Genomic DNA, 19,860 nt, shown 5'->3' on the forward strand with positions numbered 1-19,860 from the left:
AGTTACATATCACAGTGCCGCTTCCGCACCTCAACAACAACAAAAAAGCTTGGATACGACGCTATGCATTCTGGGACTTACAGTTTGTGCCACATATCAGTTTGTAAAAGGCAACTTTACCTCGTCTGAATGACACAGAGCTGCAAACTAACTCCAGAGCCAGAGGTGTGTGCGTGTGGGTCTTCGCTTTGTACATGTTCCCCCACAAGTTCTCGTCGGTATTTGGATTTTCTCAGAGGGAACGGAGTCGCGGTCAACGGACATAATTCATTTTAAGAAACTTTGAGGGCTTCATAGCCACTGCGGTATCCTAGGTAGCTAAAACGAACCGTAGCATAGGTTAGCTAACTAAGCTAACAACCGTATCCCGGGTAGTTAGAAACTGGAAATCTGTTCGCTTGCAGGTTTATTTGACTCCAGAGATTGTCACCGGCAATGACAAAGTCCGAGTTGGTCTCGGTGACCAGCATTTGGCACAGAGAGGGACGTTTATGCGGCTTGTAACAGCTGCCACGAAGTACTGCAACATGGGTAACAACGAGAATAGTTTAAATCAAGGGTTGAGTTCTTGGCAATCGGTCGCTAAATCGGAGGACACATCACTTGAGGGGGGTTGCTTTCACGGACTTCACTGACCAACTCAAGGTTTCGAGGATGCCCGATCATTTCCATAGAGGGGAAGTATAGATGTTTTTAGCTTTAGGCGTCGTCGTCATTTGCTAAGGATGTCTGACTTGGAAAGTTCCAGTTCGTATTTTGGCGTGGAGGACCCGCAGTGGCTTTGCATGGTCACACTCTTCATCGCATCCCTTGTCACTCTGATACTGTATTTCGTACAGTATTTTCAACAAGGATGTGTGGGAAATGTGCAGAGACCAGCTGAGGACAATGCGGCTAAGGAGGAAGCGGACGCTCTGCTGGGATGGGCGCTGTCACTGAAAAACTGGAAAAGTCAATGGAGAGGAGTTTGGTGCAGAGCTTTGAATGACGAATCAAGGAAGTCTGGGGTAAGTCGCATGACTACGAAGCGACCACTCCACAGCATTACGTAATACTTCAGGCAGGTGTTGTCAATAGACATCTGCAGCTCTTTTCACAGAAAACAACTGCGGGGGGTAAAACATGGCCACAGAAAATCTATTTATCTAGGATGATGCACAGATTTCTTTTGAGGGCTGTCAAAAAACCTGAATAAAAAGAGTGCAATGTCTTGACACCAGACACCTTACATGCACGCTCAACAGTGCAGATTTTGCATCTTGCAACATCACTGAATATGATAACAGTTGCTATTCCTTGGAAGTGTCAAGTCAAAACAAGTTCTGTCCCAGTGTCAGAGTTTCATGCTTTAGAGGCCTGATCATCCCACACATTTATCAGCAACAACTTTTTACATGTCATGCTGTCTAGTTGGCTGCTGTTGTTTTGCATGTTTCTGACTTGTTGATTCAGGGTCCTGTTCTGCTGGCATTTGAAGAGGATGGTCTTCAGGCATCTGAGCTGGTGGTCAACCAAGTGTCCAGCTTCCAGAAGTCTGCTGGGCACAAGGTAAACTTAAGTCTGTTTGTTTCAGTTAACTGTCGCACACAGAGGTAATGGTGTTCCTGCCTGTTTTTGCGTCTTTCTTTCCCCTGATCCAATTTCTTAGAGAAGACTTCAGGATCAATAGAGCTATTGTTCAGCACCAGTGCTGTATCCTCCTCCTCCAACCACACAAAAGTTTGCATTTGTTTTTCTGTGACAGCTTGGGCTTTATTAACATTCATCAGGGTTATAACAGCAAGCTTTTATAGATTTCTCATTTCCTTGCTTATATAACCTGTTGACATATCCTGTTGCTGAAATCAATCTACATCTCCTTAATTCAATGAGGTGGAGGGGTACTCAATAACCAGTGGCGTCTTTTTACTTTCATCCATCATTCTGCGATAACAAGCATTTGAGACAGTACAATGTTGATTAGCCAACTTTCCCACGTTCAGACATTTTCCCTCACCAACATGTAGAGATTTCACTGAGTAGGCAGTATTAAGCCATTATTAATGGCTATGTTTGGATCATGAGTTGGTATTACTATTTTTGGTGATTTTGTATCAGCTTGCAATGAAACACCGGTCTCATACCTTTTTTGTAAATCAGATTCATAACTTGCTACAGCCCACGTGCTGGTCGGCTTCTGAAACAAATTAAGGCAGGAACTTTTTTTTTTTTTGGTTGTTTTTTCAAACAGAGTTCATACAGGGACACATTGGATGTTACATCCGTACTCTGGTTGGCTTGGCTGTGCTTCCAGTGCAAGCTCAGCCTTTCCTTTGTCGGGAGGTTCATGATGTGGACCAAGATCCCAGGTGCTCTGTTGTTTAATGCTGCGAGTTTAATGAACACAGGGCTTATCCTCACATAGGCTGCGAGGATAAACACATACACACTGTGTGTGTGTGTGTGTGTGTGTGTGTGTGTGTGTGTGTGTGTGTGTGTGTGTGTGTGTGTGTGTGCGCGCGTGTTTTAAGGAGCTTACATAGATATCTGCCTCAGCAGTAAGGAGCGCCAGGCAGGAATGCACCAGCACCTATGTTTGGATTAGGTTTCCCATCACTGACAGTGAACTGATACCAGTCTGGATACACACACACACACACACATATGTCCCAGGCAGAGATGGCACTTGATGCAGTGAATGTATTACTCTCTAGCAGCAGATCATTTGTTTCAAATGAAAGAATATGATCCCAGTGTACCACTCTGTTGCCAGTTCCTTCCATATCAGTAAAGGTGATTTATTGTACTTATGCTCAGATGATGGATGTCTAAAGTAATACAAATGTTTTTGTATGACGTTTTCATTATTTTCATTATGAAGTCAGCAAATCGGAGCTGCCGCAAAAGTCCATGCTGTAATTCTACAAGGCCACTACAGTTTTTAGTAGCATAAATGCATTTTGAATTAAGTGTGCTCTTTGTTAATAGACCTGCAGGCGCACAGAGATAGACACACAAGACCTTGTGTTTGGGTACAGTTTTGGTTTCCCTCATTAACTAAGGCCATGTCCACACTAAGCCGGGTAAATCTGAAAACACCGTTTTGCTCCACTGTCCACACTACGCTGTAATAGTGTAGTGTGGACACAAATATGATACGAATCGTGTAAAAAAAAAAAAAAAAAAAAAAAAAGTATATATATGTATATATGTATATATATATATATATATATATATATATATATATATATATATGTAGTCACTTCCTCTGTAACTCTAGCATTCTCAGTAGCTTAGTATCAGGCTAATCCATCCTTTTAACGTTTTGTCTTGCCAACAGACCACGTCCTGCAAGGTGGTTGGGGAAGAGCTTCGATTCTCCGTCAACGCAGCACCAACAAACTCATCCACAGCAGAACCATGTAAATACATAGTGAGGATAGCTCCACTGGAGTTGCAGGTAAATACACTATTGAGGGTTGAAGCATATCTGTTGAAGACATTCACTTCTAAAAAGTAAAATAATAATTATTTTTACTTTGGTGAATATTGTTGAACACTAAGAAGTCAGGAGAATAGGGTCACATCCCTTGAATGTCATTTTGAGTTGCTGTAATGGGAGATTTTATTGAACATGATGTGCTGCCTGGCATTGCCTCACTGCTGACAGGAGAATTGAAGTAAATGCTTGAGGTATCTGTGTGCTTGGCAAATGTCCCGAAGACCTCATTTAAATCACTGTCAGTCCCATTCCCAGGAAAGCAGGAAGGGTTAGCCCACTTTCTCTGTATAAAATTTTTCATGGCCAAAAGTAGGCTCTAATGAACCTGTGAAGTTATTGCACTGAATCAGTCCAACTGATGACTAAGTACTGTAATCCTTACCTGGACATTACAACAGTGTCTAATTTCTCAGAAAATGTTCTTATGGATCACCTGCAGTCTTTTGCAATTGCTATCTCTGCATATTTTCCATCATTTAACTCTGATTCAATGTTGAAATGAAATGGACCAAATATGGCAAAGGTAATGTGTGCATTATGCTCGGGTAAGCTTTCATCCTGCATTAAGGTTTTGTTTTAAGCCCCCAGCAGTGTATGCAAGCTAACCCAACTGAAATAAGGCTAATTTTAAGCCAATAAGGTGCTTGTCGCACCCCTGTGGGCCTTATCTTATTGTGCCATAAATACAACCTCTGTGAGAGGCTAGAAGGCTGAAGTCAGGATTAGTGTTGGGGGCTTTTTTGTTTGGGTTGTTGATTGGTTGTGGTTGCGAGTACAGAGAGGAATCCTCTTGTCTATTTTTCACCCTCTCTGTTTAGGCTTACTCTGGAAAAGTCAGAGGGCCTTTTCAAATGTCTCCGTCTGTCCACTAGAGCATTTGTTAGCCTTTGATTCAGATCCAGGCTAGAATGCTCCTGGCTTATGCTATGGACTGCAGGGATATGTGGAGAAGAAGTTCAAGGTATTTAGGAGTAAATAACACACGTACAATTGCATTATGGTGTGTTGCATAATATAATTTGTCTTCAAACACACTTATGTCACGACTGTACCGCAAGGCCTTTTCCATGTGATGAGTGGAATCCATGTGACATTCTTTGTTCACAGGTAACACTCATCTTTGAAAAGCTGCTCTGTGAATGAGAGCAAACATGGTGTTTTAGCATTTAAATACCTTTAGTATGGCATGTAACAGACTCTTGTTCCTTGTTCTTTACACTATTTTTGCTTGTATAGGCTATTTCCAAACAATATGATACCATAGGTGGTCACAAAATAGTTCTGTTTTGTTGGTACATGGGGAGTGGTGAGAGAGAACAGTGCAAGGAAAATAAAAGTCTATATGTCTGTATCTTCTATGTTGTATGAAGTAACACACCCTCCCAGTTTTAGTTTTGTTTGTATAAACTGATTCAGGCGCTTAATTTATGCAAACTGTGATATTGTGCTACCGGATCCATCCAGGCATTCTCTATTGCTATCTGATGAGGCCTTTGTTTGGTATCACAGAGGCGGCTGTACATTCATACTGGAATCCAGGCATGCTGGGGCAGGATGGTCCAGTCTGTTCTCTCTCTCTCTCTCTCTCTCTCTCTCTCTCTCTCTCTCTCTCTCTCTCTCTCTCTCTCTCTCTCTCTCTCTCTCGCTCTCTCACTCTCTCTCTTTCACTCTATCTCTCTATCTCTCTCTCACTTGCTCTCTTGCTCTCTTGCTCCCTTGCTCCCTCGTTTGGGCCCTAGTTGTGCTGCTGTACTGCTCAGATACTGTAAAATTGTTTTCATGCCTGACCTTCTCTTCTAAAACTCTTTTCCTGTTTGACTTTCTGGGTAGAGAGGCATTGCATGCATTTGCTGCATTTGTTGTAGACCATTAGGGATGGGCGATATGTTATCGTTTGCGATATATCGTCAAAAAATTTCCCCACGGTAAGAATATGTCATCTCACGATAATAACGATAAACTCCTGTTGATGACGTAATTACGTGCGCAACGCACTCGCCGCTGGCAGCCGGCAGCTCACACGTGTAGCACAATAACAAGCATGGCGGAAGGCGGGGCTGATAGCGAAGAGCTCGTTGCTAAACGAGGCTCCAGAGGGCTGTACTACGAAGCAGGTTTAGTGGGTTAACGAGGTATGTTGAGTCTAAAGCCAGGCTTTCCTGTATCACGAAGGTGGCTCTCTTTTAACCTGGCTAGATCACCATGGTAACTTATGCTTAACTCATAACCTGTTCCGACCAGGTTATGAGCTAAGTTTAACCCCGTCCGGATATAAAAGCGGCGCTATCTCACCATTTAACTCTTTCGGAGATGGCGTCACCGTTCACTGATGATCCGGTGGAGCTGGGAGCCAGGACTTATTCAGGACTTATTAGTATTTAGGGATCGTGCGGATCCCTGACGATATTCTCCATGAGCGGTACAGATTTTCATCTGAGGGAATACGCTACATTTGCTCACTTGTTGAGCCAAGTGTCAGGAATGCCACAGATAGAAGCTGTGCGCTCACAGTAGGGCAAACGGTGTGCGTGGCGCTAATAGTATATCTGCACAATGCAGGTAGCCTTCACGTTTGTTATAAATATTCCGTTGTATCACAGACTTTGTTATAGTAGCCTACTTTTTTAAAGGAAACCCCTTATATGATAACGGTGACTGTCACGGCATCCGAAGGTGATGATTGGACGGGAGCAGCCCGTGGTGATTCAAACGCACTCCAAACGCCACTTATTCCTATTTAGAAAAAAAGATTTAACAATTAAGGAACAAACATCAACAGAAATGGCTCCATAATTCTAGTTAAACTTCAAATGTAACGAACGATTATCTGAAACTACTCACAAGTAGCTCTAAGCAGCGTAAATAGAGGTCAAAATTGTCATGTAACCATGGTAACCAACCGACACTGCTAGGCTCACCCACACACACCTTCAGTCACCTGACTTAACCTCAGGCTTTACCTACAATTCCTTGACAGCACTCCCATAAAGCTACTGAAGTTACATATTTCTAAACTAAAATTCATAATACTGAATGAATATATAGAATATAATGAGTCAGTGTTGACTTACACATTCACTCGGTCAGCAATTTTCTGCCAGCACTCCTCTCTCGCCTTATGTGCGGCCACAGTGTTGCTCTTAGCGTTAATTTTATTTTTAAAATTTTCAGAGCTTTCCATTGGGACAAACTGCTCCTCTTGCGTGAAATATGCAGCCCGTGAACGGTCCATTTTTCACGGAAGTAGAATCATATGAGGCCAAAACGCCCCCTTTTCTGTGAACACGCACAGAGCACAAAGCTGACAGCCGGACTTAACAAACCTTGATGATAACCACCGTCGTGATACCACTTAACTTTGACTGGAGCTTTAGGTTTTGTTGAGCCTGATAGTGAACACAAAGCCTGGGTATGTTGAGCCTCCTTCGTAGTACAGCCCTCAGCTCGATTATCTGGAACTGGTTTGGCTACAGTAAGTCTGACGTGGAGCAAACATCTGTCATATGCAAAGTTTGCAAAAAAGCGGTGATTACAAAGGAGCGTATTTGACTACAGTAAGTATTATTTTTGAGCAGTATTTGTGGGGTTCTCAAGACTGAATGCGGTGATAGATTTGTAGTCAAAAAGATGGAGTTGAATTGTTTTATATTTTTTATCGTCACTTTTATCGTTATCGCAATAAATGCCAGAAATTATCGTGATAAAATTTTTAGTCCATATCGCCCCTCACTATAGACCATATGCCCCTTTAAAATATGCTGTCTTTAATGAAATTAAACTGAAAATACACCTAACATTCAAGTCATGCACTACTGGAAAAAATAATTCCTTACAGATGTCGTTCATCTTGATTTGCTCATACTAAGTTGCCCAAATGCACCCCTGTCACTTGAAAAGTACATTTCAAGCCACATATTGTGGCTTGGAATGTACTATTGAAATGTACATGAAGAGTCACTAAATATCCACATTCAAGCTGTTAAACAAATCCAAAGCTTCAGCTGTTACACCATGTTTCATTAAGATACCTTGTTCTCTGTAGTGAATTTGACTTGGCTTGTGTCTCCATAGAAGAAAGACAACAAATTTAGAAGAAGTAATTCTATGAGATGCACAAAGTCGAATGTGACAGAAAGTCCTGTGGTGGTGACAGTTTTGTGATTGTTTGATGTATTAGGCCAGGACGTGCACATTTAGTGAATCTTCCTGCCAATCAAATACCCCACCCTATACCAGTGAACTGATTTCTCTTAAGCTCCACAATCAAAAGCCAGCTTTTGATTTAATTGTTTTATGTTTTTATTAGTTACTGAACCTAAGAATCTACATTGGTGCCACAGATGTCAAAAGTTTGAATTTGAATTATGTGCCAGCGATGTGCCGGTTTGAGATGTTGTTGACAAATGGTCCAGAACTGAGCTGCCAGGATGTCGACTGATACTAAAAAACGCGACCACATCATGCCAGTCCTAGCCTCTCTCCATTGGCTTCCTGTCCATTTATAGGATTCAATTTAAAATCCCAGTGATTACATTCAAGGCTACGGATGGTCAGGCCCCACGCTACATTACAGATCTAATTCATTTGCACTCGGTTCCTAAGTTTCTTAGATCTGACAACACATCTCTCTTGTATGTCTCATGGTCATGCTTTAAACTAACAGGTGACAGAGCCTTTGCAGTTGCTGCACCACGATTGTGGAACCAGTTGCCATTAGACATTAGATGTGTTCCCCCCATCTCTCTTTTGAAATTGAGGCTAAAGACACATTTTTATTCAGTGGCATTCTTGGCCCACTAACTTTTTAATTTATTGTCCCTTGTTGTTTATTGCTGTTGATCTATTTATTGTTCATTAATAACTTTGTATTTTAATTGTCCTCTGTACAGCACTTTGGTCAGCTTCAGCTGTGTTTAAATGTGCTTTACAAATAAACTTACTTACTTACTAACTTATTTACTTGCTTACAAATACCAAGTAGAAATCAAACATGAACAAAAATGTGACAAATTTATTTTCAATCAAAAGGCTCGACAAACTTTATAATTGCTGTCTCCGTCCATTTTCCAGCTTAACCTGCAGATGCAAGAAGCAGATGGTGAGGTCAAGGTGAGCTGGGCCGTCTCTCACCTGGAGACCTGGGACCTGCAGCTCACCCCCAGCTTTACCCAGGTAATTTGGTGGACTCAGATCATGGTGCATAGGTACTGTTGACATCAGTATTCTTACACCAAAATATAACTAAGACTAAAACATTGCCATGGGAAAAATCATGTCATTATAATACAACAAAAGTATTTTTAATTGACAGTTGAAAATGCCTGGGAAAAAACAGTATTCACAGGTTCAATAAGCAGTTGTGTCAATTTAATGCTATTTAAATAATTAAATAACATTTGCTAATAATATATTATTATTTACTATTATTATTTAGATATAATATATATAAATAGTGACAATGACTCAATATTGTTAAGATCAATGTCACTTAGTAAACATTTTGAAAATACCCATAAGATATCTGAGGGTATGAATGTCAAAAGTGAAAAACAGTGCTAAACCAGATCAGGAAAATCAAATGAATGGAATCTGAAAGCAAAAATGAGGTGGAGGTTATAATAATGTCAGTAAAACATTATATAATGTCAATTAAACATTGCTGTGTTTTTGCAGGCAGTGAAAACATTTGATGCACATTTGCTTTTATACCATTCTGTGTCTCTGTCAGGACAACGCCAAAGGCTGCAGTGTGACAGTGGTAAAGGAGAAGCTGAAGCAGCTGTTGTGTGCGGTGCATCCCTGTCTTTTGCTGAGCTGCAGGCCCGCTCAGGCCACAGAGGTCAAGGTGAATAGAGGACTCATGCCAAATACATGACATCCTCATATCTGTCACACTGCAGTGCAGTGCATTGCAGTGTGACAGTGTGTGTCCAAGTCTGGCACCATGCCAGCTCATTGTTTGCAGTATGCTTAGTGTGCTGTGATTTGATAAAACAGACTTGACTGAATATTTTGTGTGTCCGAGTGTTGCAAGGCACCTAATAGGGATGGACATCAGTCTGATTCATTTTGATATTGAATCTGATTACTGCCAAAAATATTTCTTAATGACTCTCATTCGCCTAAGGTTATAAAGCCTGGTAAACTACTATATATTTATAACTGTAGCCTCATTTATTTAAGAGAAGCCAGCAAAAGATTAAGATTGTAAATGCAGCATTTAATTCCAGCCACAGTACAGCGAAGAAGGCCTACACTAACTTATTCAAGTAATAAATAAATGCATTCTGTCAGGGTAGCATCCTCTAGAGATTTACCCAGGTGTTCAAAACTTATGATTAGATCAATTTGTCTTTCTTACACAAATCAGACTGAACACGCTGCTGATTAAAATGAGAGAATAAATGATGGAGAAATGATAAACCAGACTTGACTTTTATACAGTCTAGTGGTAATTCTGTTTGAAATTTGTTTTCATTCTGACATTTAACATTTATAACTCTCACTGCCTCAGATAGTAATGATTTCTCTAAATTTAACCGGTGAAATGAGATGGGGCCAGTTTTGACTCAGATTTGGTTCTCACTTTTGCTTCTTTTGATGTTTGTTGTAACTGTGTGTCAGCTCTGCATGAACAAAGCACAATTTGGATCAGCATTGTTGGATTGTTTGCTCTCTAATAGGAAGCCCGCAACAAAATGATGATGTCCCCTCCAAAACCCCCCCGTGCTCACGACTGGAAGCTGCTGGTGAAGAACTTACGAGTGACGCTCAATCAGGAGGATGGTGCTGCAGGTTGGACATTTGTCACTTTTATTATTTGTGAAGGCACAGGATCTGATGGAGCTATCCCTTGTGCTATTTTAGGAGAGCACTTAGGTAGAAACTACTCTGGGACGTAAGAGAGGGTGGGTCAGAGTAGATTTGTCATCATTCAGGGTTATGAGACAGGCACATTTCCCTGGAGCTGCTTGATTGAATTAGGTCCTAACACCTCTTGAAGGCTCAACAGTAAAATGTGGTGTCCCAGAACTGCCCTCCTCTATACCTGCATTCAGCACTGATAAGAACTAAACTGTTTGTACATTTAATAGTGCTACCACTTTGACAGTTGCTTTCTTTGCTCCAAACCATAATGTAAGAGTTTTCCTTGCTTTTGTATTTGGTTTGTTGAATTACAAGCCATGGTTTACAACTCAGGCTTGTAAAGCAAAGCCAGATGGATTCAGAAATAGCTTGTTTACTGCACAGAGTTTTAGTATCTTGTCATCCTGCCGGACAGTGGGCTTCAAAACAAATCTGGTTTCAGTCCCTGTAACCTCACTTATGTATGATGGACTTGTCTTAGCTGTTGCCAAAGTTAAGAGTACAGGAAGACATAGTTGAATATGATCATCTACTGAGACCATCTTTCATGTTGGTATGCAAGGCTTTCCAAACATGAGTACTTGCTGGCTATCAGATGTCAACATCTGTCTCCTTCGACCCAAATAATACCTGTGTGTTTTGTAGTTGCTTGCTGTGGCTGGTTTGGATTAAATTGTTTAATGAAATGCACTGTTGTTCCCTTTGAAGAGACTGAGATCTTTACTTTTCAAGCATCTTGGAGTGATTAATTAGTGCCCCAGAATTTAAATGTCATCATTCTCACCTGCTCAGATGAACTGAAAGAGTAAATGCTCCAGAGTTCAAATAAACCTCCCAAAACATGCTTGGAATGAGCTCACCCTTAGGGCTGCACCTAGTTTACAACCCTTCACCCAATTTTTTTCTAACCTTTCTGTTGGTCTTAACAACAACACACTAATGGAACAACTGGTTTGAAACAGTCCACTTGGTGTTTTTTTGGCAGTAGCGCATGGAAGCCAAAGAGCTGTGATAGTCCACCTGGAGACTTTCAAATGCCTTAAGCCATTTCCCCACCCCCCAATCATTTTTCATTCTGTGTGCGTATAGCAGTGAGATAACACAAACTTGTAAGAGACTAGATGTCATATGTGTCATAGTCCAATCATAACTCTGGATTATAGTGATTGGTTCAAAGACAGGCACACATTATAGAGCTCTTTTTAAGGAGTTCCAAGCTCATTCTCTGGCACAGATGCAGTACTTCACTAAAGTCAAAATAGAAATAGAAAGAAATTCATCCCTGCAGTATGGGTGTAAACAACAATCAGAGAAGTATATTTTTGAGTTTATGAGACAAAAAGCATTTCAGTGAAAGTCTGAGCCATTAATGTGGATTTTTAACTAATTTCAGGCGACAACAACCACATTAACTTTTTTTTTTTTTTGGATGAGTCATTTCTCTTACTCTGAGTCAGCATCTATAAGGACTCCAGACATCACCTAATCCTCTTAACTCTTCTGTCAGTACAGCAGTTCGTCACCCCGACAGTGAGCACATCTCCCCATCTCTGAATACATTACAGCTGATAAATGACATGCAATTCAGCACCTCTCTCCCCAGCTGATTTGCCCCCCTCAAAGTTAAGCATACAGTTAGGATAATTTATGAGATTTGCTTTGGGCTTAAGGCCAAAGGCAGGGCCTGATGAGGCAGATGCTCCATCTTTAAGGTCCTTACTAAAATTGTGTTCATTAAGACGGAACAAGGCTCTTTCCTGAAAGTGGACCCTGGCTGGTGGCAAGTAATTTCCAGTGCTCTTTCATGTTGGTTGACTTTTCTGTGCTGTGCTGTGCTGTGCTCTGACGCAGCGCTCTCAGCCACGACTACATATCTCCGCTGAACCATTCATTATTCAACATTTCAGATGTTGAATAATGCCCTCCATTTGCCTATTAATTGACGAGACTGTGACGAAAGGACTATTTAATCTGTCAAAAGTGTGAGCTGTCAAAAGATTATTGTTGCATTTGAAACTACCTGTAGTACATTTATTCAGAATATGGGATCACTGTGGTGTTTTCTGTGTTTGTAGGCAGCATGAATCCCCTGTGTGTGCTGAAGCTGGATGACCCGCCTCAGAGGTTTTCCACTTCCGTCCTGAAGAACACAACCAGGCCTGCCTGGGACCAGCCCTTTATTTTGTAAGTTTACTTGTGCATCACTGCCTACCACCATTGTATTTATAAATGTTTTAACAAGAAAAACTGCACTATAATATTTTTCTGCATGGATATTTTAATTATTAGTGGCATCTTGGCAGGCCTTTGCAAAGTGGATGTTTAATTGCTTTGGTTTACAACATGGACCCTAAATAAACATCTAAATCAACATCTTTGCTGTTTTTCCTGCCAGTGAGTTGAATGGACTATCAAAAGAGCTCAATATTCAGCTGCTGAATGACGGGCAACCTCAAGAGTGTAAGAGTTTCTGATTTTCAATCCCTACATATGTGTAGATGGGGATAAATTTGGCAGCAATAACTACTAAGGTATCTTGTTCATGAGAAATAACCTTTGGTATTTCCGGACTGAACTGGGCGTGTTCTCCCTTGTCAGGTTCCTTACTAGGTCAGGTGTCTGTGCCTTTTGATCTCGTAAAGAAGCAGCCCAAAGGACAACAAACATTTGCACTCATGACCAAAGACCTTGTGACTGGGTCACTGACTACTGAGGTGAGGCCAGAGTCAAAGTTAACACTGGATATAATGCATGTTTGACACTGACATTATATTGACAGTCATAGTACTTTGCACGATCTTTATTTTACAAATACGAGAACAATTCAGAGCATTAAGTTGGGGAAATGTCTTTATCCAGTTTACCTACCTGGAGCCCAGTGAGGTGAGGTCCTGGCACCCACCCACCCCTGCCCCCACTAAGAAGGTGGAGATGGATCGTACAGTCATGCCCTGTGGCACAGTGGTCACCACGATCACTGCGGTGAAGAGCAAGCCAGGTCGACCGCTCCCCCTTGGACTCAACATAGGTACTGCACCATCAACTGAGGGAGCATACAGATATGACAAGGATGAGCCGCAATTAGACAAGCTGTTTGATACTATTAGATTAGACAGGACATTAAGTAATCTGACTGCTATCAACTTGTCATTGATGTAAACAATAAAGTCAGATTTTCATAATACAAATATATAAGTACCTGTATTAGAGCGGAGATCCAACAGAGGAAGAAGAAAAGGGATGATACATCACAATACAAACATATGTAATACAAATAATGCTTTGTCATTGCTTTTTTGGTATCCAAATGAAGTACTATTCTCTACTGTTGAGCATATAAAAATCCAAATATCGATGACAAGCTTGAGAGTGTGTTTAAATGTTAATGGGTGCTGAGTTTGTGTTCCTAAACACATTATGAGCTGGAAAGTGAATTTTGAAAACCAGAAACCTCAGCACCTGGCAGAGTAACCACTGAGTCATTTGTATTGATCAACGGCTCTATTAAGCCCTCACAGATACATTAGGCTCATTTTGTGTTGTAGAGCAGTAAAAATCTGACTCATTGCCCCTTTTAAATATTAAGATTAAATTAATAATTGCATTTTTTTTTCAGATTAGTGTCAAGTTTGCTTCTCACTATCACTGATTGTTACAATATAGTAGTGATTTGATCTGATAGCCAGCAGGTAGTCTTGAAAGCTTTTGGTTCTTTCAAACACCCAGCCCCCCAGGACTTTCCTGACAAAAATCTCTGCTGCACAGGAAGTGGTGAAGTTGACATTTGCAGAAGAAGCAGTGGTTCGCTTGGAATATATATAAGAGGCAAATCAGTGTAATAGATAAGGAAAAGACTAAATATCAACACAAAATCCAAGGAAAATGAAACCACTGAGTGACTCAAAGCCTTTCGCAGATAAAAAAAAAAAAATACTCAGAGATTAGGTTGGATATTAGAGAGTCATGGTTACTCTTAGACAAAGGCTGGATTTCTGTTGGTTGTTACTTGTAGTCACCTCAGCTGTCTCAGTAGACCAGCTATGTCAGTCCCCTATCCCATGGATATTAATTCAGATGAAAGCCAAAAAAAAAATCAACTCCCTTATGACTTGTCGTCCAATATTTGGATTGTGCGATTTTGAATTGCATTCTTTCATTACATTTCTATGAAGTAACTGATAATGACAGCCTTTTGTGTCTTCAGATTCTTCCCAGAAGGCTGCAGCCAACAAGCCCAAGCTGTCAGAGCGGCGTGTTTCAGAGCAGGCATCCATGCTGGGGGCCACAGTCAGCAAGGCTTTGTCCTCCTCCGACACCGAGCTGCTAATGCTCAATGGCACCGACCCCGTGGCCGAGGCCGCCATCCGACAGCTTCACCAGTCTGCTAAGCAAAAGCTAAAGTCACCAGTGAAAAAAAGCACCATCATCATATCGGGCATAGCCAAGGTAGGGCAAAGGCTGTGCACCAAAACTCTACATGTGAACTCCACATCATGTGTTATGTTGCATTTTTATATTGCCATTCAATCAACAATTTCACTTTCATTTCCTTGTACATAAAGTCTCAGTCAGCGCTCATTCTGCAATAATTGCAGCTGTGGGAATCTGTTGTCACTGCTTTTACAGCTTTGCCCCCGCTTGTTATTGATGTTTACAAACAGAAAGAAAATACTGAATAACGCTGAACACAAAATGAAATGATGTAACCCAAGTTAACATGTTGAGCTGGAAGGGAATTATCTTATCACTTATCATCAGGTATTAAATCTGGTCCTTCTAGTTTAGGGACAGGTTTCCCACCTTCCTGCCCATGGTGCATGAAATGAGAGGTGATTACCACAGGTCTCCATACACAAAGTGATGTGAATATGCATGTTTTTTTTTTTTTTGTGTTAATTTGTTTCCCAGACCCCTTTGTCTCAGGATGATGAGCTCGCTATGATGGCTGACTACGCTGCAGCAATGGACGCATCCATGTCAGAGGGCAGCTCCACTCAGGATGTGACCACAGCGATTGCAACGGGGGCCAGTAGCCCACCAGAGGCATCGGACCCCCAGGAAGGCCCCAGTGGAATTGGCCGGCCCCCTGAGGACTGGGAGAGCCACACAGGAGAGGAGCTGGACCATGCCTCTTTATCTATGTGTGTGTCTGAGGCCAGCTGCAAGAAGAGCAAAGGTAAGAGCAGAAAGGACTCGCTGGACACACTAAGCCACTTGCACAACTGGCCATCCTGATGTGGCCACTGCAGGAGTTTTATTCAATAATCCATAATTTAAGTACTTAAAAATATATTGCTTGAGAGGCATATATTTACATGATTTCTTTGCTTAGATGTTTCCATAGACACTTGTTGCTCTACAGTGATGCAGTCTGTTGTTTTGTTCTTGTTTCTGTTACCCTCTTCCTGTTTCAACTTTTCCTTTTTACACTTTCTTCCCTATCATCTTAGAAGAAATCAGTGCTAAGCAGACATTATGTCCGGATGAGTAAGTTGTTTCATTAGTTACTCGTAGTATCGTAGGTGCTCTACTACCACTAGTTCCTGTTAGCAATAAGTCAAGTAGATAACTTCGCACTCCAAAAATGTCAAATTAACAGTCAAAAATATACAATATACTTTTACATATTAGAAGATCATGTAGCTCTGCACATCATTTTTTTGATCTGAAAATTAGCAGGGCTGCACGATATAGACAAAATATTGTGAATATTTTGAGAGACATTGCACTTGCAGTATGACATGCCACATTAGCTCTTGGGTTATTTAAAGTTCACATTGACCTTTGATGTGGTTCCACAGGTTGTAAATATAACATTATGGTATTCTGCTCATTCTCTCTACATGATGCTATGAATCTATGCATTATAAAGGTGGATACCAGAAATGCAGAAATTGTAAACCTTATGATGTCGATGTTGCATTGTCATATTGCAATATGAATATAAATGCAATATATTGTTCAGCCCTCCCTTATAGGAATTTATGTGTAGTCATTAGGTTGTATGGAGGGATACGTATGGAGGATACAGTGTTCTCCCTCTCTTTCTTCTTTCTTCTTTATTGGTCTTCCATTGCGTTTGTATGTTGTCTGCATCAACTTAACCTAATCCATTCTGTGCCCTAAATCGAAAGATAATACAAATAATTGGCAAGCCTCAGACTAATTGCTTCCATCCAGTTTCTTATGTACTGAAAGGGAGAAACAATGCCTGCAGCCCAGGTTAGCCAGTATGGACTGATGCCCGTCAAGTATGTGGTAGCTGTTTATTAAATGAAGTTTCTCCAGGTCTGTCATAAATTAAAGCCAGACAGTGCCTTTTTACAGAGGAGTTTGACTATGGGTGTGATTGGCTGTATTTTTTTTTTTTTCTCCAACATGTTCAGAAGGCTTTTATGTTGCCAGATTTTGATCACTTACTAATCAGTGCAAACTCTGCTCTTGCTGTCCTCAGGTTTTATCAAACTTCAGATGCTTGAAAGACTAATTATATATAAAGTTTTTTGTGTTTGTTTGTCTTAAATGATATGATTCCGTCATCACTAAGGAAAGTTGCCTGCATCAGTATGACCACGCTCCTCCCTGTCCTCTGACCACAGGCAGCTTCCTCCAGAAGAGTGCCAAGCTGTTCTTCCGGCGGCGGCACCAGCGCAAGGACCCGGGGATGAGCCAGTCCCACAACGACCTGGTTTACCTGGAGCCTCCGACAGCAGTGGACCGGGCCAGCCGGACAGCCACACTCAGCCGGATGCTCAACCGCAAGCTTCTGCCCAAGCATAAGAGCAAAGCTAACGGCTCTACCTCCATTGGGGAGCCACATGCGTGATGCCCCGTCCCACCTCAGTCGCTCCCACAGCAACAACTACCATCATAACTTCCAGCTACTCAAATTTGGCACTGGCAAGCTAACCCCACCACCACCTCCACCACCCCAAAGCCAGACCTGCTTACCAGGTCTCCTACCTTGTGAAAGGGAAACCTCCCTTACTACCCTTTCTCCTGCTTAAGTACTCTACTTATAGGAAGCGGACTTATTGCACCAAATGTGAGCAAGTGTGTGTGGACAGTGCTATCCTGAGAAAATTTCTTCACATTCATGCCATTTCAGAGGATGTTATTTTATTATGCATGTTTCTTTTATTTGACTTTATGCAACATTTTGAAATCTTTTAGTGTTTCTGTGGCCTTAACCACAGAAATGACTAGCGCGGGCTGTCACCCTTTACCCTACTAATACTGAGGGTAATCTATTTCTGAGGTTTCCTATGGTGGCCCGACAGGGACCAAAGATGAACAGAAGAGTGGTGTTGGTATGATTTGCACATTTATGAAATGAACTGAACTTGAATTACCGTGCAATGACGAGAGCTACTCTTGCGATAGAGGTTAAGTAAAAAAAAAAAAAATACAGCTTGTGCAGTTATGATTTGTGTTTAAGTGATTCACAAAAGGGAGATGGCCTTTTTCACTGCAAGACTGATGCAAGTGGGAGATAATAAAATTACTCTTTGACACTAATATTATTGTGATTTTGAAGAAATATGGTATTTATATCAAACATCCAACATTTTCCCCCCATCATTTAATTCCTAAAAGATTCATACAAAGACTAGTTCAAAGTCAGATATAATGTAGATAGTAGAAGAAAACAAAAACAGCCATCCAGAAAATTCCCTGCCTCATGTGTAACAAAGATATCTAAATCCGCCATTACCAATTAATCAATTGTGATTGGCTATAGCAGTTTATTTGTTCCATGCAACATCACCGATTTAAAACGAAAGGAAAAAAAAAAGTGAATAGCTTTACACCCTGCAGTGACACTGAGGCTAATATGAACATTTCACCATGTATGATATTTTTTTTTTTAATGTTTACTCCTTTTTGCAGTGTTTCTAAATGATATGCAACTTTTTTCTCCTCTTTGTCCTCCTGTAAGATTCCTCATCTACACTACTGTTATCAAGAGGGGCTAACGTGTCAAAAGGGAACTGAGTGAACCTTTGTGCAGGGACTGTGACATTACCCCAGGCCATACTTGTTACAGTGCTCGCTAATGAAACTTACTTCACTCCATCATTTCAGCTAAAAGAAATCCTCATTCTTTCTTTGAATGTTTTATGGTAGCAATGAACACCTGAACAAAAAAAAAAGTGTGAACATGAACACCTTTGGGAACAGTTGGTTTGACTGCTTTTATTTTTACCCAGCTAATGATTGTATTATTTTTTTGAAAGCAGCTTGTTTAAGAAGTGTTTCTGTGCATCTTGTTCACTACTGTTTTCTTTTTCTTTTTTTCCTCTTTCTTTCCAATGAGAATTAGGAAATTCTGCAATAGCAGGACGGGTGATGCAGTACACTGAGGAAAAACCTAACAGATTGCCTTATGGTTATTTTGAGGATGGTGTCAGGGTGGTCTTGTACTTGGGCCAGATGTGGTTCCTTGATATGACTTGTGGTCCCAAGGCAGCACTGCTTTTTTCCTACCATCAGTCTATGTTTTGGACTTGAGGACTGAAGGAAGGTAGCAAAAGGTTCAACTCCGTCAATGAGACGAGAGTCATCGAGTTCCTTCACCATCAGCAGTTTCTATAATGAAGAAGCCTAGGTGCAAACATATCTGTGAACTGAGTGATTACATTAGGCTGAGATTTTTTTTCGTGCATGCTGTCCATGTGTTAAATTTGGCCTGTGGTGGTCATGGTCAGGTATATAGCAGGGCTGTGAGCCTGGCCCATCACCTCCTCTTATTGGCATAGAGGGTGTGACTGCACTCTGTTTTAGGAAATATTCAAAGCCCAGTCAGGCTGGAAAAAAAATACTGAAAACATTGACAACAGAAACATCTTTAAACCTCGGGTGGATTCAAATGGGCGGATTTCATTATATCATAGAGTGTCACAGCCCTTGTTGATGGCAGCCTGCAAGCACTGGCTATCATTACAAATTCAGTAAGCAGTGAGCCTGTATGTGATTAATAAACTGCTTCCTGATGTTTATTTTTTTGTTTGTTTGTTCGTTTGTTTTTTAATAGGCATCTGCTCTGTACACAGAAACCTACTGCTGATGCAGAATGTCAAGTCATTTCCCTGCAGGGATTGTTACTAATAAACATATCAGGTTATTTCATTTCCAGCAATAAATATTGTTTGAATTACTGACTGTGATGCCACCTTTGAATTTCCTGGCTGTAACAAATTTGTCCAATTGATTACATAACGTTTCATTCTGTAGTTTGTTGTTCAATTCTGCTGTCTGAAAAGATGCTTTTGTGCAAAACGTTTTGCTGACTGGGTATTGGAAGGCGTGCCATCTAACATAGCTTTGCTTTTTTGTTGTTGTTGTTGGAAGTGAGTAAATAAATCCTGAAATCTATTTAGGAGCTATGTTAGACAGAGGAGTCACATTAGGAGTGCACCCAGGAAGAAAATTAGCTCTCAGCCACTTGTTTTCAGTTGTATATATTAAAGGATTTGGGTTTTCTTGTCAATTAAACAAAACACCAGCAACTC

At 40.9% G+C, this 19,860-nt stretch overlaps 1 protein-coding gene across 2 annotated transcripts; it reads left to right on the plus strand.

The window, feature by feature from the left end:
- Window positions 1–6: 6 nt before the first annotated feature.
- c2cd2 (C2 calcium dependent domain containing 2) lies at window positions 7–19,509 on the plus strand. 2 transcript variants are annotated; one of them, XM_030068110.1, is made up of 14 exons: window positions 7–1,007; window positions 1,453–1,548; window positions 3,320–3,439; window positions 8,552–8,653; window positions 9,210–9,326; window positions 10,165–10,276; window positions 12,424–12,532; window positions 12,744–12,808; window positions 12,947–13,062; window positions 13,208–13,376; window positions 14,553–14,794; window positions 15,257–15,524; window positions 15,799–15,835; window positions 16,948–19,509. In XM_030068110.1, the coding sequence occupies exons 1-14, from the start codon at window positions 726–728 to the stop codon at window positions 17,126–17,128; spliced, it is 2,016 nt and encodes a 671-aa protein (XP_029923970.1). In that variant the 5' UTR covers window positions 7–725; the 3' UTR covers window positions 17,129–19,509. The 2 variants fall into 2 exon arrangements, with proteins under 2 accessions (XP_029923970.1, XP_029923969.1); XM_030068109.1 differs by lacking the exon at window positions 15,799–15,835 and having other exon boundaries at window positions 8–1,007.
- Window positions 19,510–19,860: the final 351 nt, after the last annotated feature.

The sequence above is a fragment of the Myripristis murdjan genome, chromosome 14, assembly GCF_902150065.1.
Source record: "Myripristis murdjan chromosome 14, fMyrMur1.1, whole genome shotgun sequence".
NCBI lineage: Eukaryota > Metazoa > Chordata > Actinopteri > Holocentriformes > Holocentridae > Myripristis > Myripristis murdjan.